The 14,609-nt window shown below is 45.1% G+C and overlaps 1 protein-coding gene and 1 long non-coding RNA gene across 8 annotated transcripts in view; one reads left to right on the plus strand and one right to left on the minus strand.

Moving 5' to 3' along the window:
• Nucleotides 1–823: 823 nt before the first annotated feature.
• LOC145525338 (uncharacterized) lies at nt 824–5,418 on the minus strand. The gene is made up of 2 exons (XR_014068119.1): nt 3,953–5,418; nt 824–2,084 (listed from the first exon to the last, which is right to left on the minus strand). It is a non-coding gene; the product is annotated as an uncharacterized LOC145525338 (long non-coding RNA).
• Nucleotides 2,040–14,609, plus strand: part of LOC145525337 (olfactory receptor 9Q1-like) — a 38,783-nt gene continuing 26,213 nt past the window's right edge. For 4 of the 7 annotated variants that reach the window (XM_081538122.1, XM_081538121.1, XM_081538117.1 and 1 more), the window contains exons 1-2: nt 2,040–6,109; nt 13,126–13,288. In XM_081538122.1, coding sequence (XP_081394248.1) covers nt 4,865–5,707 — 843 coding nt within the window. In that variant the 5' untranslated portion in view covers nt 2,040–4,864 and the 3' untranslated portion in view covers nt 5,708–6,109; nt 13,126–13,288. The remainder of the gene's footprint in view (nt 6,110–13,125; nt 13,289–14,609) is intronic. The other 3 variants (XM_081538124.1, XM_081538123.1, XM_081538120.1) reach the window with 1 other exon arrangement.

The raw sequence follows: 14,609 nt of genomic DNA on the forward strand, positions 1-14,609 counted from the left end.
AGCCCAAACAATTGTTGGCACAAATACCTGTGTGCTTCTCTACATTGTCTAGATTATGTGAGCAGTAACACTGAAGCCACGTGACTGGATTCTGGTCACTGGGATGTGGGTGGGAGGGAGGCAGACCAGACTCAGTCCTTAGTGACATCTCGGTGATCCTTCCCTGACTTCCTCTGCACTAGCAATTTTGATGTCCGCCTGTTCTAAATGGCTTAGCTGCAAGGCAGATGACAATGACTCTTCCCACACTGGATTTTTCATGGGTAAATATAAATTTATCCTGTTAAGTCACTGTGATTTTAAGGTAATTTGTTAATACAGCATGACCCAGAGGACTCACCTCTTCACCCATGAGCTCTGGCATGGATGTGTCTTGTGTGTGGTCGTAAAAATGTGTTGTCTTGGGCAGAAGGGTCTGTGGCTTAAGCAGAATCCGTTAGCAGCTAGTGAGCCCAGGGCAGGCTCAATTCCTGGCCCACTCCCTGGGTAGCTCTATGACCGTGGGCTTCTCTTTGCCGCGCTTCCTCATCAGTGCCAACGGGCAGTTTGCTCCCTCCTTCAGTCCCACAGGGTCCTGTGACGATGAAGGGAGGGCTTTGAAACGGTTAAAGCTACCCTGTGAGCATTAGATCTGATTCACTTTCCTCCATTTTCTTTTCCTAAGTGGAGGGTAGAGAGGAAAGATAATGGAGTATCCTTAGGGGAGCAAATGGCCCTTGTTAAGCCTGTGCCCTGGAAGCCATTGGTCTCACCCTCCCTTTTCAAGCACACATCCTAGTACCAGCACTGTGTCGAACTCTATTTGAGACTGAGAAAGAGGAAAGTTAGTAATACTGGTATTCTTTATTTAAAATCTTGATATTTTATTCATTATAGATTTTTGCACTGGAATTTACTTCTCCCTGTCCCACGAGAAGTCCCTGGGCTTTCTGGATCCTGTGAAGCTGCTCACATTGTCCCTCTTCCTGACGAGTCTTGCCCATCATTCTCCTACCATCACTTGCATCCAAACGGCCTGCCAAAGTCCACTTCCATTGGGAAGCCATCCCTGATCTACTGCAACTGCAAGCAACCTTGCCTTACATCGACTCGCCTTGGCACCTTATTTGTACCTCTCTTAGGAGCTTAGTACTTGTTACCCGTAGGATGAATAGTTATATAACCTACTAGGTTGCCTAGTCCTTGTAGACAGGCATTGTGTTTTCTCTGAGAGGGATTTGTTTCATTATGTGTCTCCTGCTCTTCATTTAGAATGCTTAGCACGGTGATGAATCCACGATAGAGGTGGCATCATTTTCTCTTGGTTCTCATCATTGTCCAAGAGAACAATTATTCTGTAATTATTCTGTTCTTCCCGTCTTCCTTAGTTCCTTTTCTGAACTGAGACATCTTGAAATTCAGTGACTAAACAAAATGCCTCGGAATTTGGAGCTAAAGAAATACGGCAGTGTTAAAGACGCAGAGAGTTGGCAAAGGCCATGCCAACAAAAAGGATGTGCCAATTTCTCCTCTGGGCAACATCCCAGGCTTTTGTTTTCCCTGTGATTTCATTTGTTTTTAAAGGAAAAAAAGGGAACGGGGTGGGGGAAGACAGTGAAACCCCTGACTTCCAGACAGGGCCAACTGAGAAGACACGATGTATCTTGGTGAGGCCTCTGTGTTGAGTCCCCATGGTGTCCTTCTGAATAATGTGATCAAAGCCTTATGTTTACAAAACACCCTATTCCTTCTAGGATGCAGCCACACCGATGAGGGCACAGTTTCTGACATTGTTTTGACTAGAGACGCTAAAGCCAGAGACATCTCACTTCTCCAGGGACTGTGGAGAACTGGAATTCAGGCTTTTCAGACCCAACCGAGTGGGTGTGTTGAAGGGCTTTCAGAGCTTGGACTGGGACCAGGAGCCTTGCTATGAATCCACGTGAGAAATAACTGCCTTTCCTTAGAGACCACACCAGCTGTTGACTGGGGACTTCAGACTTCCAGAGACTATCGGTGTCTTAACCAAAAGAGATTTATTTGCACTGGAGTTGGGAGCCCATACAAAGAGGCTTTTCTCCAATCTTTGCTCTCCTAGCCTGGAACTGAACAAAAACTGGAATGAGGCATATATAATGAATCAGGTTTAACAAATCACAGAAACAGAAAGATTAAGGGAAGAGAGAGAAGAAAGTGCTTGACAGACCAGAACCGGCAAGGAACTTGAGGGTGATACATGGACCAACCTTCAGGCAGCTCTGACATTACTGTCCGCGAGTTGATTCACTAATGTGTGTGTATGTGTGTGTGTGTCTGTGTCTGTGGAGAGTGTAGGAGGAGGGTGAAGGACACTGAGGCCTGGAGAGATAAAGTGATTTGCTCAGGGTCATCACTAAGCAGGTTCGGGAGGATAAGACCCACCCAGACCCCCTGCACCCCAGCACAGCAGTCTCTCCCCAGACCCTTAAGATTCTCAGGCAGTGGAACAGAAATGGCTCTTTAGAGACAAAGGAAAAAATAGTGAAAGAGAGAGACGAGGACTGGGAAGGCAAAGGTGAAGTGGAATTCAGGTGAGGAAACTGTTCTGGTCCCCTTGGTTCATGCTCAATTCAGATCACCAGATCCAATTTCTTTGATTTATCATTCTCTCCAATTCGTCAGTGCAACACTGGCCTAGCTGCCAAAGTCTAATGCTTTAAAGATGATCAAATATCTTCTCTACTCCACTGCACTGAAACTCTGCCAAAGGAATTTCTGTCCATTAGCACAAGAGTCTCCATCAGCCTTCAGATACGAATAGACTGCAGAGCTGCTTTTCATGCTTGTCTACGTAAAGGCAGATATTTCCCGGGTCCTCTTGGGCTGTTGGTATCAACTCGTGATACGTGTAAAATCCCGCCTTAAGATAAATAGTGCTTCTGTGTGCAGTTTTGTTCCTAATGGCAGTTCCATTTTAGCTGTGCAATCTTGGGTACAAGATTGAGTTACTTAAACTCTGTCTCAGTTGCCTCATCTGTGAAGTGGGGATAATAAAAGTTCCTGCCTCATAAAGTGAATGTGGGGATTATGTGACTTAATATATAAATCACTTAGAATAGTGTCTATATATGTGCACTCTGTTATTAAAGAAAATGTCTGTTCTTTTAAAATCTGTCTTTGTGCTCTACGGCAGCTTCCCGCTAGCTCTCTCTCTTGCACACAGTAGTGTCTATATGCCAACGCTACTCTCTCCATTCATGCCACCTTCTCCTCGGAGACGACCCAGAGGGAGGGAGAGGGAGATAGGCTCAAAAGGGAGAGGATTTATGTATACTTACAGCTTATTTATGTTATTGTACAGCAGAAACTAACACAACATTGGAAAGCAATTATATTCCAATTAAAAAATAGCGAAAAAACCCATTTTTGGTAAGCTAAGAGGATCTAATTAAGACAACAGCTTTCTGTTAAGTAAGCACACTGTTATGTTGAGATTGGTAGGCTAAGTCCAAGGATGGCTTATTCATCAACTTTATTGGGTTCTTTAACTTTTATTTCTAAATATTTTCATAAAAATAAATATAATCACTTGAAGATCTGCAAAATGCCTTTCTCTCTGCAGTGTGCTTTATATCTCATTGATAACTTTGTCTGTTGCACAAAAGCATTTTGAGGTTTACGATGTGCTGAGCTCTGGGGCACATACGTTGACCAGGGAAGACAGGAAGTCCTTGAGACTTCCTGCGGGAAGTAGGCTCTGAGCTGGGGTCTGAAGGTGGTGTGCGAGTTGCCAGGACCCTGAGGATGGGAAAGTTAAGATGTTTCAGCAGAAGTGATGGCTTGTGGAAAGCACAGAGGTGGGAGTGAGGTGGGGGATTAGAGAAGCCGCAAATAATTCAGGTGGCTGGAGAAAAGGGTGAGGGTGGGCTGTGGCTGCGGGTGCAAAGAGTGAGAAGTGAGAAAGGAAGTGCACAAGGAAGTAAGTAGGGGATACCTCATGGGGGGCTTTCCCCGACACACCCAGGGGTCTAAGAACATCCTATCTTGATGGGGCACCATGCCTGGATTTTATAAGTTAATTATTGGCTGCACTGAGTCTTCGCTGTCGCACACGGGCTTTCTCTAGCTATGGCGAGCTGGGCAATCCTCTCTAGTGTGGTGCTAGGGCCTCTCATTGTGGTGGCTCCTTTTGGGGCTCAGTAGTTGTGGTGCATGGGCTCCGTTGCTCCGTGGCAGGTGGAATCTTCCCAGACCAGGGATCGAACTCATGCCTCCTGCATTGGCAAGTGGATTCTTAACCACTGAACCACCAGGGAAATTCCACGTCTGGATTTTTTAACAGGGGAATGAAGTGGGATCCTATTAAAGTCTTAGAAGTATCACTCTGGCTACACTGAGGAAGAACTGGCAAGAAGCTGGTCTGAGGGCAGGGGAAGCTGTTAGTCACAAGGCTCTTGTTTTGATCCCAGCAAGAAATGAAGAGAGTTTGAAATCAGGGAGGAGCTATGGCCATAGAGGAAAAAAGGGAAGGAGTCCTGATATATTTCCATGGTAGGCAGGACCCCATGTATCAACCCCTGTCGGAGAGATAGGGAAATTTTGGTTGAGTGGTTATCTGGTGTGCAGGGGTTTACACAGCTAGTAGGGAAGAAAGGTGGGAGAAAAAACACTGCTTTTTCTGAAAATATTCACCAATACTGCTTTTCTTGACATGCCAAGATGACTCCATGTCATAGAGCTCCCTCAGATGTAAGAGTTCAGACCAGTCCTCTCTGAAGCCCCCACGTAGCACCTGGATTTTGTCCACAAGACGTGCTCAACATGGTAAACCAGAAAGAGACTGAAATCCCATGTACGGTTGCATAACTTGCTTCTCACCCTAGCCTTCTCGGGTACCTCCGGCTTCATGGCAGAGAAGAACCTCACCTTTGTGACGGAATTCCTCCTCGTCGCCCTCACTGACTGCCCTGAACGGGCACTGCCTCTCTTCCTCCTGTTTCTGTTCGTCTACCTCGTCACCCTGTTGGGGAACGTGGGCCTGATCCTCCTGACCCGCGTGGCTCCCCGGCTCCAGACCCCCATGTACTTCCTTCTGAGTCACCTCTCGTTCCTGGACGTCTGCTACTCGTCGGTCACCGTGCCGCAGACGATGGCCGTCCTGCTGGAGCGCGGGGCCGCGCTCTCCTACACGGGCTGCGCCGCCCAGCTCTTCCTCTTCACCTTCTTCGGCTCCGTGGGCTGCTACCTCCCGGCCCTCATGGCCTACGACCGCTGCGTGGCCGTGCGCCGCCCCCTGCGCTACGGCTCCGTCAGGACGCGGGAGGCCCGGCAGGCTTTCGTGGGGGGACCTTACGTGGCGGGCGTGCTCAGCGCCTCGGTGAGGACAGCCTCGGCCTTCACGCTCTCTTTTTGTGGACCCAACGAGATCGACTTCGTTTTCTGTGACCTCCCACCTCTCTTAGAGATGACCTGTGGGGACAGCTCTACCCAGGGAGTGGTAATTATTGCGTTTGCCATTTTCGTCATCCCTGCCTCCATGGCGGTGATTGTGGTGTCCTACCTGCTTATCATCATGGCCGTCATGAGGATTCCCTCAGCAGGAGGCCGCGCCAAGACCTTCTCCACGTGTACCTCCCACCTCACGGTGGCGTCGCTCTTCTTTGGGACCCTCATCTTCATGTATCTGAGAGATAACTCCAGCCGGTCCTCAGGGGAGGACCAGGTGGTGGCTGTGTTTACACAGCAGTGATCCCCATGTTGGACCCTCTTATCTACAGCCTGAGGAACAAGGAAGTGCTGGAGGCCCTGAGGAAAATTCTCCACAGAGCCAGGGTGTCCTAACCATCCGACTTGGAAATTCCTGAGAATCATTTTCTTTGCAGTGCCAGCATTCTGGGAACTCATTATTTATAGCGTGCTGGATGTTTAAATGAGTATGTCACGGTATAAGGCATAAAAAAGAACCAGAACTTTTAGTTCCAGGGAAAGAAAAGAAGGAAAGGAAGAGGCAATGTAGGCAGACATTGGAACGAGAGCTCTAACTCCCGGGACAGTGACAAACAAATCTGAAATTAAAGCCCGTGTAATCTGCTCACTTATCCATCCATCAGTTCATCCATTAATCCACCTTATTCTTTTGATGCATTTCAAAGTGAGTGACAGACATCAGTATTAATACTCTTCTCTCCTATATACTCAAGAATGATGTCATCAATTAGGATTCAATATTTACATTATGTTTATTTTTTTTAAAAAGTTTTAAAATTGAACTATAGTTGGTTTAAAATATTGTGTTAGCGTCAGTTGTACAGCATAGTGATTCAGTATTTTTGCAGATTTTACTCCAATACAGTTTATTACAAGATATGGCTATAATTCCCTGTACTATACAGTATAGCCTTGTTGCTTGTCTATTTTATACCTAGTAGTTTGAATCTGATAATCCCATACTCCTAATTTGTCCCTCCCCCTTTCCTGCTCCCCTTTGGTAGCCATAGTTTGTTCTGTTTTACATATACATTCATTTGTATTACTTTGTAGATTCCACATATAAGTGATATCACATAGTATTCGTCTTTCTCTGTCTGACTTATTAAGCATAATAGGTCCATCCCTGTTGCTGCAAATGCAGTATTTCTTTCTTCATGGCTGGGTAATGTTCATATATATAATATAGAGAGAGCACATCTTTTTTCTGGATGTGCTGTGCAGCTTGTGGGATCTTAGTTCCCCAACCAGGGACTGAACCCAGACGCCCTGCAGTGGAAGCACAGAGTCCTAACCACTGGCCAGGAAGTTTCCATAGAACACTTTCTTAGCTCAGCCATCTGTTGACGGCACTTGTATCGCTTCCCGGTCTTGGCTGTTATAAACAGTGCTGCTCCGAACACTGGGGTGCATGTATCTTTCTGAATTAGAATTTTCAGCTTTTTTCTAGAACTATACCCAGGAATTGAATTCCTGGATCATATGGTAGTTCTATTTCTAGCTTTTTGAGGAACCTCCATAAGTGTTCTCTACAAAGGCTACATCAATATACATTACAACCAATAGTGTACAGGGGTTCCTTTTACTCCACATTACCCAATGTTTGTTATTTGTAGACTTTTTTATGAAAACCATTCTGACAGATGTGAGGTGCTATCTCACTGTTGAAATTAACTCAAGATAGTTTAAAGACCTAAATATAAGCATGGAAACCATAAAACTCCAAGAAGAGAACATAGGCAGAACACTGACATAAAGCATAACAGTATTTTCTTGGCTCAGTCTCCTAAAGCAAAAGAAATAAAAGCAAAAATAAACAAAGGGGACCCAATTAAACTTAACAACGTTGGCACAGCAAAGTATACCCTTGACAGAAATGAAAAGATAACCTAGGGAATGGGGGAAAATAATTGCAAGTAATATGATGGATAAGGGATTAATATCCAAAATATACAAACAGCTCAAATAACTCCATACTGAAAAACCAAACAACCCAATGAAAAAGGGCAGAAGACCTGAATAGGCATTATTTCAAAGAAGATACACAAATGAGCATGTGAAAAGATGCACAATTTTACTAATTATTTGAGAAATGCAGTTTATGTTCTTTATTTATTTTTTGTTGTTGTTGTTGTTGTATTTTTGTTTTTGGCTGCATTGTGCAGCATGCTGGATCTTAGTTCCCCAACCAGGGATCAAACCCACACACCCTTTAGTGGAAGCATGGAATCTTAACCACTGGACCACAAGGAAGTCCCAGATTATGTTTATTTTTAATAATTAAATTAAGGTAGTGACCTGATAGTCCAGTTAACAGAGCTGACCCTGCTCTCAGTACCCTTCAGACTCCTGTCGTAGTCTCCTGGACGCTCAGATCGACCTCTATGTGCTCCCAATAACATGTTTGTCAATTACTGTCACCACTGGAAATATGCCCTGTTCTTTCTTCATCTCCACCTGTTACAGCTCCCATTTCTTATATCATTTGCCTGAGAATCCACTTGGTGATTTCTTCCATTTCCACTGCCCATAATGGTATCTGCAGAATCCGTATCATAGATGTCAACTCTCCATGTTCTTAAAGCTTTTGACCTCGGGGAGGCAGAGCATTGCTGTGTTCCATGCCTGGGTGGGCAGGAGGAAATCCTTGTCTGCACTGGCCCCTGGGCTCTGAAAAAGCTCCACCTGTATCCAAAACCTTGCAGAGTCTGTTGGGTCTTGTTCTTCACTTGTCTGACTATAGGTACCTTAGCCAATTCCAAATCACCAGGAAGGAACAGGCCCAACCTACTTATTAGTCTCTTACATTTTTCCTTTGATCCCCATTCTTGGAATTCAAACTCTTTTTCTCCCTGTCCTTGGCTTCTAGTCCCTGATAAGTTGGTTGTTTTGAGATATTTGTCTGCCATCTTCTTAGTCTGCTGGCTTTCTGAATAAAGTCGTATTTCTTGCCTCAACACCTCATCGATAGACTTACTGGCATGTCATGTGCTGAACTGAGAGAGTCTGGACTTGGCAGTAGAACTCCTCCCACCTCTCTCCTCAAGCGCCTCCCAACAAATGATTTCCTCCAAGGAGACTTCATGCCATAAGCCAGGTCCTCCAGGAACCGTCGAAGAAGGGACTTGTTGGTATTATGGTCTCTCTAGTGACTTCAGGAAAGCATCCCACCATCCTTTGCTCCAGACCTGAAAGAGGAGTCCTGGGGACCACACTGCTTAGTAGAAGAGATGGGAGAAGAAAAGCCACTACCCTTCCAAGGACAGTACAAGTTAGCAGATTCTACCTACATTGGTTGCAGCAGACCTGAGCAATATGGCATGATTTTCAAGGTGCCAAGATGTGATTGGATTCCCTCTTAAATCCCCTTTCTTACCTTCTGATTCTTTTGATGGAAATTAGCCTGCTCAGCTTTGAGAAATGGAATGTTTCTCGCCGTATCAGTAAACACATGATGTCACAGTCAGCAGCGATTGCAGCCCTCCAGGGTGAGCCTGCGAGCCCTGAGGAAACGAAGGAAGGAAAAGAATACCTGCCACTAGCAGCCATTAGACTGCTGTCGCTTCTTATGGTGAGCCCCGAGGAAGCTCAGTATGAGACAATACAGGATCCTGGCCCTAGAAAGCTGAGGTGCATATCAAAGGGAATGATTTCTGTGAGCCCAGACTCTTGCATCTTCCCATACATAGAGAAGCACGAAATTCCTTAACTTGTTTTCTTTAATTTATGATAATCTTTTGATGTTCTTAGTACCTATCCTTTGTTGCAAAACTTCTGGTTCCCCACCTTGCCTCCTAGGAGCAATTCTTTCAGGCTTATATGAGTTGCTGTCTCCTGGGCTTGAAGTCTTAAAATTCCCACTGAATAAAACATAACTCATCTTTTAGGTTGTGAATATTTTTTTTAAGTTGGCAAACTTTTCTGGAGAGTGTAGGATATGATAGAAAGAATGCTGACTGGTGACTGCTGCTAATCAACTGTGTGTTCTTCTGTAAGAGAATACCCATTCTGTACCTCAATTTCTCCTTCTGCAAAATTGGGGAGAGGTTGGAATGAGAGCATTTTGAGTCCCTTTGTGATCTGGCATTCTATATATTCTGTTAAAGTGTAAATGATTTTTACACTTTAGAGAACCCACATTATGCGTTGTCAGCCACTTTCTTCAGAAGAGGACCATCTCAGAGATGTCTCTGAGCATGAATTAGGATGGGAAGTGAGTGCCTGAGAACCAGGTAACTGAGAGATATGGAAATGGGTGCCAAGGCTAAGGAAGATGGAATAGCCTGAGACAAACTTTCTATACTTTACATTGGCATCTTATAGGAAAATGCAGTTCCAGAATATGTAAAGTGAGGGCAGAGAGATCATGATAAACTGTTACAGCAAGATGAGTTTTTCCAAAGCAAATGTATGGGTGCTAGGCTACCCTCAGTCTTCCTGGTTGGCTTAGTGGTAAAAGAATCTGCCTACCAGTGCAGGGGTTCGATCCCTGGGTCAGGAAGACCCCCTGGAGGAGGAAATGGCAACCCACTCCAGTATGCGTGCCTGAAAAATCCCATGGACAGAAGAGCCTGGTGGGCTACAGACCATGGGGTCACAAAGAGTCAGACATGACTGGGCACACATGCATGTAGGCAACTCTCGGCCTTGAACCAGCATGAGATCCACCCGAGTGTGGATGGGGAAGATCGTAGAGACAGATCCCAGGGTAAGAGCATGAAACAGGGAAGAGTCAAAATCGACTCTGACGGGCGAGATCTGTTTCTTTGGCCACTTTTGTTATTGTATCACATATAATGGCCTGGCTCAGAGAATCCTGTCCCTCTGCCTGACCATTAAGCTAAAGAGCCTTTGTTCAGAACCCTGTCTACCCGCAGAGGGCAGGAAGGAAGAAATTAACACATTCCCCTTCCCGAGGCTGCCATTTTAGGAGACACATGCAAGATTAAAGGGCCTTTTTCACTTTGTTTCCTCACCTTCCCCCATCTCTGATCCATAAAGGAACCTGGCATCCAGACCCTGAAAAGATGGTTATTTTGAGACATTAGTCTGCCATCTTCACAATCAGCCGGTTTTCTGACTAAGGTTGGATTCCTTGCCTCAACACCTTATCCCTCGGATTCACTGGCCTCTTCTGCAGTGAGCAGAGTGAGCGTGGACATGGTAACAGGCTGACGATATGTCCCGCTTTCACCAAAACTCGCGGAGGCTCAGCCACACCTAATAACTGAAGGAAAAGTCTTTCTTAAAGGGCAAGATGGTTTCCTCTTCCATAGCTCTTGAGACATCCATCTAGAGGATGCAGCTCTCCTCCTGTTCCCCTCCAAACTCCTTTCCCAGTAGGAGTGATTGCTTCAGGGGCAGCCAGTCAGCCTGAGACGTAAAGAAGCCAGATCCTGAGATGAGTCATCAAGAGATGCCTTTCTTGGAATGATTACCGCTCTGCTGTTTGGCATTTGGTCAACCACTGAGCTTTTCTGGAGCTGCCCTGCCTAAGGATATCATCCCCTAGGAACTCTAGTTCTGCAGGGTGTTAATCTGCTTTTTTTTTCTTTCCTCACTTTTTCAGCGAAAAAGTTCTTTGGTCAAATACTTTTGGAAAATGGTGGGTTAAAGAAAGTTGACAAGGTTTCTTAGTAATTGGACCTTACAGATCCATTAACATGCTGATATGCCATAATATTTTCCATCAAGAGAATGTAGTATGCAGTGATTTCCAAACTTATGAGAATAGTAAGCCTATTTTCTTCCCTGGCATGTCTACTAAGACACCTGGGTAAATATAAACCTTTATAAAGTAGGAGAACCCTTTGGCAGTGGTTCTCAAACTTTGCTGCCCGTGTAATTAACTGGGGATTTAAAAAAATATGGATGTCTGGCTCGTACACTCAAATATTCTGGATTAATTGTTTAGGGATACACTCTGGGCCTCAGGTTTTAAAAACTTCCCAGGTGATTCTATTATGCAGCGAAGTTGAGAATCATTACCCCAGATCCTGTTGCCTTGTGCCACCTTCCAGACAGGCTTAGTTAGCGGAGCACTGACTTGGCTCACATCATTGTTTTGCCACCGAGTAGCTGCATAGCCCTCTCTGTAGCTATGTTTTTAACATTTATATGACAAAAAAAATCACACATAAAACCCACCTTGATGATCTTAGACCTCCTATAAGGAAGGAAAGTACTGATGGGGCTTCAGAAAAACCATGCTCTTCAAGGATATGCCTTCGCTATTTTACTTTATGGGACACAGCATGGGCTTCCCAGGTGGCTCAAGAGGTTAAAAATCTGCCTGTCAATGCAGGAGACTTAGGAGACATGGGTTTGATCTCTGGGGTGAGAAGATCCTTGGAGGAGGAAATGGCAACCCACTCCAGTATTCTTGGCTGGAGAATGGACAGAGGAGCCTGGTGGGTTACAGTCTATGGGGCTGAAGGGAGTCGGACGTGACTGATCCTGCCCACGTTCACATACAGAGCACAGTGGATCTAGCAGGACTAGAGCCCCTGAGAATGCTTCCCTCGGCACTGTCTCTACACCTAATTTTCGAAGATTCATTTATCAGAACCCCCTGCAGTGCCTGTTAACAATGTAGATGCCTGTGCCCTTTGGCATAGACAACACATCAGAATTTATGGATGTGGAACAATAGTATTCACGTGTTAAATCAATTTCCTGTGTAATTCTTATGCACGCTGACTCTGAGGAGCAGTGCCCTGGAGCAGAGGCAGGTCACCATTAAGAGTGTGCTCAGTTTGCCTGGGGGAAGTCTGCTCAGGATCTGCTCACATCTGCCTTTGCAATTATCATCTTGACCCTTCCACTCGGAAGATTCTCTTTCTGTCAAATGGTGAACTATCAGAGTCACCAATTACAGCATGTCTTGGCCATGGGGGTGGAGGGGAAGCGTGTGTTTACAAAACAGCCTCCTTTGGGGATCAGGTCCTCAGATGGTTAAGAATCTGTCTGCAATGCAGGAGACCTGGGTTTGATCCCTGGGTCAGGAAGATCCCCTGGAGAAGGGAAAGGCTACCCACTCCAGTATTCTGGCCTGGAGAATCCCGTGGACGGAGGAGCCTGGAGGGCTCCCATCCAAGGGGTTGCAAAGAGTCGGACACGACTGAGTGACCAAGCGCAAGCACGTAGTTGGCTAGGCTGTCACTGCGCAGGATGTCTGATGAAATTCTCAACTGAGATAAAGAAAATCTTCAGAGAAATATATTTCTTTTGGTACAAGGTAGAAATGAGACAAGGCATCAGCTCCACCAGCTCCATCCCTGGTGGCAAGATGTAGGATGGGGCTTTGGGAGTTTGAAATTAAAGAGAAAACTTCAAAGATATTAGACATTTTGGTAGGAAGATAAATTGTCTTTCCCTGGAGACTTACCCCGGGGACCAATTATGGCATGATGCTAGGGCAGCAAGTACAAAACGTACCACCAGAAAGGTCTAGTGCAGGATCAGAAGCTCAGGGAGAGAGGCCGGTCCCCAGGCCTTGATATCCTGGGCTAAGTTTTAAAATAAAATCCTGGGTGACTCTAACATCAGGGATGTATTGTTTTGTCGAGGGTGAGAGGAATTTCATGAAGTTAGAATAAGACATAGTGGTTCTGGAAGCAACCTCCCATGAACCAAGTTGCTGGGATTATGGACTCACGCTGCATTTTTGTCTATTTAAAGAGAATGAAGACAAAGTAATTGAAGTCCAGACAAGAAAAGTGACTTGCCCTGGGTCATACATCTAATGTGAGTGAGCTAGAGTCCAGGTCTCCTCTAGATCAGCCGGTCATTGACAGAGGAAGCACTAAACAAAGAAAGAAGACACTAGTGAAGTGGAAATTAGGTAAGGATGATTCATGCCTCTGCTCATGCTTCAGAATCTAATTTTCATTCTTTGTTATTATGTCTAATGGGTTAGCTTAGTTTTGGCCTGGCTGCTGGTACATCAGGCAAGCAAACATGACTGAAACCCTCCTTTACAGCCCTATTCTAGAACTCCATCAGGAGCCCTCAAATCCATTAACCCAGATTCCTCTAACAGTGCTTGGGCAACACCAGGCTGCAGAAATAGTTCCGCTTCCAAATTTGGATGCTGTTTATTATCAAGGGCTTCCCTGGTGGCTCAGCCGGTAAAGAATCCGCCTGCAATGTGGGAGACGTGGGTTTGATCCCTGGGTTGGGAAGATTCCCTGGGTTGGGAAGATCCCCTGGAGAAGGGAAAGGCTACCCACTCCAGTATTCTGGCCTGGAGAATTCCATGGACTGCATAGTCCATGGGTTTGCAAAGAGTCAGACAGGACTGAGTGACTTTCACTCACTTATTATCACTGCTGCTTTTATTAGGGACTGTGAGAACAACCAACAGTGCTTATGGAGCTTCGTGAGGTGCTAAAAGGAGCTTATGTTTGCTCTTTGGAGTCAAAGGTTAATGCAAGTACTTGAAAAAACCAAAAAAAAAAACCAAACAAACAAATAGAAAACCCTTGATAAGCCAGCCAACTCTAATTAGGATAATAGCTATTTGTTAAAGATGCATGTTGTCAGACTGAAAATAGAAATATTCCTATAAGCACAGCTCACTGCTGATTGCTAATGGATTTTTTGTTGTTGTTTGTGCTTCTTTTTTTGTTCATAGAATACAAATTGCCCTTGCTTAAAATGTTCTTTTAAAAATTTAAATAACCACCATATATATGTATAGCACTTCTGCATCTATTTTAATCTTTGCATTAATATTATCTCATAAGCAGGGCTGATATAATGATCCCCTTTTGGCAGAAGAGGAAATTGAGGTTCAGAGAGGTTAAGTGCCTTGTGGAAGATCAAACAGCTAATTGGGGACAGAGTTGCAAATACAAAAGCTGACTTGTAGGGGTGGGGAAGGAGAGGGAGGGTTGAATTGAGAGAGTAGCATTGAAACATACATTATCATATTAATAAAGTAGATAGCTAGTGGGAAGTTGCTGTATTACACAGAGAGCTTAATCAGGTGCTCTGTGACAGAGGGGTGGATGGGGGAGGGGTGGAAGGGAGGTTCAGGAGGGAGGGAGCAAATGTATACCTACGACTGATGCACCTTGCTGTGTGGCAGAAAGCAACACAACGTTGTAAAGCAATATTCCTCCAATTAAAAATAAACAAAAGCTGACTTGTAGAGGGGATAT

This window comes from Giraffa tippelskirchi, chromosome 11, assembly GCF_054371585.1.
Source record: "Giraffa tippelskirchi isolate mGirTip1 chromosome 11, T2T-mGirTip1v1.2.pri, whole genome shotgun sequence".
Classification (NCBI taxonomy): domain Eukaryota; kingdom Metazoa; phylum Chordata; class Mammalia; order Artiodactyla; family Giraffidae; genus Giraffa; species Giraffa tippelskirchi.